Below are 7,232 nucleotides of genomic sequence, written 5' to 3' on the forward strand. Positions count from 1 at the left end.
CTTAACAAGGTGGAAAGTGGGTTTCGGATGTCTGAGCTATCTATGTCTTGACCCCAAGATAGGACGTCTGAAGTTGTTGTTGGCCGCCGATATACCAACGAAGGCACGAGCAGAAATGCCGAAATTAAAACAGGCGTAGATAATGTTAAGTCACCGCCCATGTCAGTAGGTTTGCCTAAATTTCAGATTGAATCGTCAGATAAAACTAATCAAACGAAGATGAAGAGAGCATATGCTATTAACGTCACATGCATCAAACAACCAGAAAACCCACCAACTAGAAACGATGCACTGAAAGAACTCCCTGTAAATGATAAATCAACTAATTTGGTTTTTAAACAGGGTTCGGAAGGACGCATTCATAGGACTTTGGGAATTTGCACACACAGTTCGGTTGTTTTGGATTCAGCATGAACTTCTCCGACCGTCTGACAAATAAGAAGGATATTTTTTCACTTTCAGTATTTGAGTATGGACCACTTGGTTTAATAATACCTCTATTACTTGCTCTTAGACGGACTCTGCAACAGCTCTGTTATAAAAACTGCGAATGGGATGAAACTGTTGATGAAAGTCTCAGCTCGAGTTTTGAAACTTGGTTGGAGGGACTTACAGATGTCGAAATCTTGAGGATACCACGATGCTTAAATGTTGAGCCATGTGTCAAAGGACCGATATCTAATGCATCAGAAAGTAGTTGTGGGGCTGTAGCTTATATGAGGTTGGAGTGTGATGCAAGCACAACGAGATGTTCCATTCCGAGAAAATCTAGAATAGCTCCTCTAAAACTTGTTCGTGTTCCACAACTTGAACTGCGAGCCTCAGCACTGTCAGTGAAATTGATAAGACAAATAGTGGAAGAAATAAGGCTGAAACATATGACTGAAATCTACTTTCGAAATGACGTGAAGGAAAGATCTAAGTTGTATATTAATAAATATAGTAACGCTGAGAAACTTCGGAAGCATCGTACTGATCAGTCTGTTGTGCTTCGCGAAGCTAAGAAGGATGAGCAACCTCAGAATCACACTGTTGACTGGACTAGATGAAACCTCACCATTGAAAGAAAAACAAATTGATACTTCTGAACACATTACGATACCACAAATAAACTTATCGATGACATAATAGAGAGTGAATGTGTCCCGTTACTTGAATAAAGTGGCTATGCGTTATTTAGTTAGTAACGTGTCATAACTAATAGAATTTAAAGAAGAACGTATAAGATATAAGAATAAAAGTTAAATGCGAAAAGAAATAGACTGGAATAAGTGAATCATATCGTAGGATACCAACTGAGATTGTAGGCATAACTGATGATCTGGTAAATACTTGCGACTACAAAGAGAGGCCAAACAAGATACTCGAATATAATTCAAGTCGTGAAACCATTTCTGACAATGGATCTAGTGAATGACTCGATCAATTAGACTGTTTGGACGGCGAATACTTTGGTTCAGAGGTTGTTTCCAATAGACTTGTGATTAAAAATAGTGTTACTAAAAAACTGGCAACCTTTATAATTCCTCCGTATCTTGATGATTTCATTACAAACACTGAAAAGGAACTTAATAATGTTTTTGTTGAACCTGTGCTTAGATTAGATAAACTGGGTTATAACGAACAGGAGTCTGAGATTTTTATGGTAAGGGGACCCTTTGTTCTGTCTACACAGTCATTTTAACCTGAAAGACCTAAGAAATATTTAAGTGATCTAGTTCATCAGGCCACAACAGACTTTGGACCTAATCTAACTAAAACGGCTGCATTAGACGTAAAGGGTGATGAAATTTCTCTATCATGTGCTAATGGGGGAGACTGATGATAGATTTTAATTTTGAACGAATACTGGTTTTGTCTGTTTAAATGACATCAGTAGGATGGCCTCAGTGCCCACCATGAAGAGACCTGTTAATAAGTGTTATATCTGAACGAAAAGTAACTGGATAGTGACTACTAGGAATTATTTATGGACTATATATATATATGTATGGGGTCGCTAACCCCATGTCCAACTCTCCTCCGCTATCCGGGTTCGGGACCGGCGGCAACCCCATAGGGGCTCCAAGCGAAGTGGGTTGAACAATGCTGGTCGGTGTCTTATGCTCCATTGGGAGTAACAGGAGTAAGTAATATATTTTTATTTAGACTAACTAACTATATTTTGTATAAACCATTCCGAAAGCCATTTTTGAAATTAGATACAGTTATAAGCCTTAAACACAAACATACTGCCATGAAAATGTGTGTCGTTTTCAGGTGAACCATATAAGATTTAACATCTGACACTTCTTAGCTCTGACTATCATCGCTATATATTTATCAATGTTACTAGGTTAACTACAGTAACCTCTTATGAAAAGTCTATAATATACCTAATAATGTTCCTAACTGTAGTTCCGTAATTAATATCTCAACCTATAAATTTTGTTACCAAGTTTCAACTATTATATTTCTCATCGACGTACATGTTAACCTAGCTTATACATTAGTAATATTATGTCATCTCTATCCCATTAAATTTTATAATTATTTGAATCGTCATTAACATTGTAGTGGCATTGGGCCCTAACCACACAATTCTCAAAGCTGAACACGAGACAACTGGGAAAATAGATATTCAACATTTAACTCAAGGAAAAACCCAATGATGGAGAAGGCGGGAACAAAGAATTGAATTGAATCCAATCGGGTGACACGGATCAGCCTCGTGGGTGTGGTCATTCTCTATAACTTATTTCTATTCATATTAAATATATTGTTCTATCTCCAGCCTAAATGTGTTCTCCACCGTATGTTGGTGGTTGTTACGATACGATAAGTCGGTATAGACAATGATATGATTTCCACGTAAGATCATGACAAATCTACAATTTCAGGATTAGGTCTATTATTAGAGTGGTACTAATAACGAAGTAGACCATAAATTTACAACATTTTCTGCTAAACCCATAGTGAAACGGCTATTCAGTGTTTCCAAGTTTTAAACAGTGGTCTAATTTAGATAGGTTCATGGTTTTAATGGGATTAAAATGAAATATAAAAAGGTCTATCTGTTTCCTAAATTAATTAGGTTCATAGAATTCATTTAAAATAAGATGGTTTATTATATGAACAATAATAATGTAATGATTATTTATAAGAATGATAGGAATATGGTCATTTTATTTCCCAAAGGTCCTATCAGTAGCTAAGTGGATAACGCGATGGCTTCTGAAGCGAGAGGTACTGGGTTCGAATCCCGGAGTGAACATCAACTCTGGGACGCAGGTATATCCAGCTGACCAGTCCCAAATAGGACGAAACGCGCTTCCTGGTCACTTAGAAAGTTTGTAACTTAAGGCAATATCGAGGTAGTTTGCAAAGGATGCGTATATGCTAACAATAGACTGATCAATTGCAGTCCTAAATAACAATGGGAAGATAGGAGTAAAACAACACCAAGTGTATTCGTTAATAACTTTCTACTTAATGCTTAATTTATTTGAAAAAACTATCAAGTCTAACCTTGGCATTGATAGTGACCACCTCTATGAATGTTAACCAGTCCGTTAGTAAATAATTCAGATGAAACATTAAATAATAATAATGGTAATAGTAATAATAATTATTATTATCATGATTATTAATATTTAAACTTTAATAATAATAATATCGTTTGATAAACCTGGGTCTAATTTTTGGACTTTGAATGAATACTTTTATGTTTTGCGGCGTTATAAAGTGTTTCACTGTAATTTGTGGTTTTTGGTGTGGAATTGGTAACACTTGTTGTTGTTGTTGTTGTTGTTGAGTTAACTGTAGTTGTTGAATTTGAAGTGGTGGTACTTGTGGTTTTACATTTATTTGACTCTGTGTTTGAGTTTGTTCAGCCGATGAACTAGGGAACGGAAATGTTGGTATTTCAGGTGAATTTTGCGGAGTTACTGGAGGTGGTTGTTGTGGACTTACTGCAGGTGGTTGTTGTGGACTTACTGCAGGTGGTTGTTGTGGGCTTACTTCAGGTGGTTGTTGTGGAGTTGCTGCAGGTGGTTGCTGCTGAGGTATTGTAGGTGGTAATAATGGGGCGATTGGAGATGGTTGTTGTGGAATTATCGGTTGTTGTGGTACTACTGGTTGCTGTGGTATCACTGGTTGTTGTGGTATCACTGGTTGTTGTGGTACTATTGGTTGTTGTGGTACTATTGGTTGTTGTGGTACTATTGGTTGTTGTGGTACTATTGGTTGTTGTGATATTATTGGTTGATGAGGTATCATACTAGGTCCCACAGCAAAATGACCACCATGTGGAAATCCAAATGAATGTTGAGGTTGTATATATGTATGTCCACTAACACCATAAGAATGACTTACAATCGGTTGTGCTACAGGCACTGAAACTGGGATTTGTGCATATACTGGAACTGAAACTGGTACAGAAACTGTTGGCATTATACTTGTCCCATAGAGAAGTCTAGATTTGGAAGACGATTTATATTGAGACTGAACTGAATTATCCCTTTGTTTTCTATTTTTATTATATTGATGAAAGTAATAATAATGAATAAGGTTATTATTATTATTATTATTATTTTTCTTCTTATTATTATTTTCACTATCGAAATGTATGATAACATCATCATTATTTTCATGATTATAGGAATCATCATCATCATAATTATTATAATATTTCACAGCCAAATTAGGCAATTCCGGTATAGTATATTCATCATCCATATCTAAACCATATTTCTTTAAACTTTTATCTTTTAATTCATATGATAATGAATATTCTTTATTATTCAATGGATTTTTTGCTTCTTGACTATTATATTTCGGTAAATTAGTTGGAATATAACCAGGTTTCCACATTATTGATGGTACATAATTAACTGGATAATTTGATACGAATAATCCATTCATGAATAAATAGAATAGACGAATATAAATAATAATAAACATAATATTTATTTGTCAGGATTGTGCGTTTTTTGTTCTTGTTTTGCGTTTTTTTTTTAAATATTTTGCTTTCTTTTCTCTCTCTCTCTCTCTCTGACACACACACACACAGAGAGAGAAATAATCCCTGTAAAATCAGTGAATAGAATCAATGTAAACTTATTATTCATTTAATGATTGTTATTTGTTTATTTATTTAAACATATAAACATGGGTACAATGAGGCATTAAACCAATATATACGCCATATAAATCATTTATCATTTGTTCTATTCTTAATATTCTATGTTAACATAGTTTATTGATATGTATATAAGAGAGATTGAGTGCAATTGTTTAAGAGAAAGAAAGAAAAACAAAACAACAACAACAACTCTTCACTAATTCAATATTATTTATTAGGAAATCAATTTACAAAAAAAAAGAAAGAAAAAAAGAAAAAAAACAAAAGGAAACAAACTTTTTTCTTTTCTCTTTCTTTCTCTTAAAAGTTTCCTCTATTCTTTACAAATCAATAAATGACGTATATAAAATGATGATATATTAATATTGATTATACTGACTATGTCAGTCATATGATGAGAGAATAATTTAAGGGTGTGTGTGTGTATGTGTGACAAGTTTCTTTATTAAATAAACATGATGTGAACAGAAGCTTTGCCAAACTACGAAAGTTATTTTTCAGAACGTTATTTCAGTTAATTTAAAGCTTGTAAATTAGTAATATTTATTTTTGTCTCTAATCTATTCTATAGATTATAAGCATTTGTTTGGTGTATGATTCACTGCTATACCCTTTTTTTGTACCAAAGCTATTGTAATTTAAATATAATAATTTGTACTCTATTTTCTACGCTAATCCCCAGTTTTGAACATAATTGTATTTTCTTAATTATTGTACGTTGTGGTTGGGTCAGTCATCTATTTATTCATGTATGTTTTTACACTGATTTGAAATTGGGAACCAGATAGGGATTGAGAATAGATCGAGTAGTGTTCCAGTTGGCTTGTCTTCTTTCGTGCTTGTCAGCCGATCAGATGATAGAATAGTTCTCTTCTCTCTAACCCACTTCGAACTCACGCGTACTAGCCTCAAAGTTAAGCTGGTCAGTCTATCGCGTCGAGGTCTTGATCTAGATTAGGCAAGTTATCCTCAACACCAAAGGTGAGTAGACAGATCAAGGACGTAATAAAACAATGATTACTGTATACCAGTCCATCAAATCCCCCACACAATTCCTTGATCAGATTAAGAATAGTTAAATAAAAAACGACGAGCTAATGATATCCTTCGACGTAATAGCTTAGCAAAGGAAACTCTATCCCTGCTTCTCACCAACGACATAACTCTCTCAAAGTACAGGAAACTTCAAAGTCAAAGTTTATTAGAACTCATTCATTATGCCTAACAACAAATTTTCAATTCAGTAACTAAATCTACGAACAAACGAAAGGGATACTGATGGGATTATCAATATCAGGACTTATTGTAGAAGTAGTGAAACCTCTATCTTACCATTGATCGAGTCAAACGACAAACTATCATTCTTGAATGCATTAATCACTAGAACCGACACAGGTAAACTGGAGACTCAAGTATATAGGAAGCCGACCCACACAGATCAAATTCTCAACTATAATAGCAACAATCTAAAAATGATGAATGCTCCAAGGCCAAACCATCCAGCTCAGAGAACAAAACTCCAAAATCATCTACCTAAGCTACAAATCTCCACCAACTGTATACTGAAAGATATCATCTTGGGATTAATATGTTTGATTTGTTTGTTTTTCTTTCTAATCTAAAATTGATAATTTAAGAGATGGTTCTTAGTGAAATTCGAATTCGAAAACTGAAAAAGTTGTAGTGTTGGATGTGGTATTATCACATTCTGTTAATATAATTCAAAAGGAATTGAATCTATCCGATATTACAGAGATAACGAATATCAAGTTCGACTATCCTCTTTCGGATACAGACCTCGAAAAATCAACTTCTTGATGCAATGAAATAATAATACTTTAGAGATAATCGACACTTTTATATTTCCCTAAACAATTTATGAGAATAAATTCATTTAATATTAATAGTATGGGGTTGTGGAGATTATTGGGTTTTTGATTGAGATCGTGAACCGATTGATGTTAGATCACCATTAGAAACCTGGGAGCACTGGGCTGCCGTTTAGTCATAGTATGGGGCTCCTCAGTAGTGCGTATCAACGATCTTGCCTCGCGAGATTCGAACCCAGGACCTTAGGTCTCGCGCGAGAACGCCTAACCTTCAGACCACT

The 7,232-nt window shown here is 34.6% G+C and overlaps 2 protein-coding genes across 2 annotated transcripts; one reads left to right on the top strand and one right to left on the bottom strand.

Moving 5' to 3' along the window:
• Positions 1-410: 410 nt before the first annotated feature.
• MS3_00004558 (uncharacterized protein) lies at positions 411-1,049 on the top strand (the record flags this gene model as incomplete). Its single annotated transcript, XM_035733748.1, has 1 exon — positions 411-1,049. One exon carries the CDS (start codon positions 411-413, stop codon positions 1,047-1,049), a length of 639 nt encoding a protein of 212 aa, XP_035587691.1.
• Positions 1,050-3,639: 2,590 nt separating this feature from the next.
• Positions 3,640-5,309, bottom strand: MS3_00004559 (uncharacterized protein; the record flags this gene model as incomplete). Its single annotated transcript, XM_012942995.3, has 1 exon — positions 3,640-5,309. The coding sequence occupies exon 1, from the start codon at positions 4,939-4,941 to the stop codon at positions 3,640-3,642; it is 1,302 nt and encodes a 433-aa protein (XP_012798449.2). The 5' UTR covers positions 4,942-5,309.
• Positions 5,310-7,232: the final 1,923 nt, after the last annotated feature.

The sequence above is a fragment of the Schistosoma haematobium genome, chromosome ZW (assembly GCF_000699445.3).
Source record: "Schistosoma haematobium chromosome ZW, whole genome shotgun sequence".
NCBI lineage: Eukaryota > Metazoa > Platyhelminthes > Trematoda > Strigeidida > Schistosomatidae > Schistosoma > Schistosoma haematobium.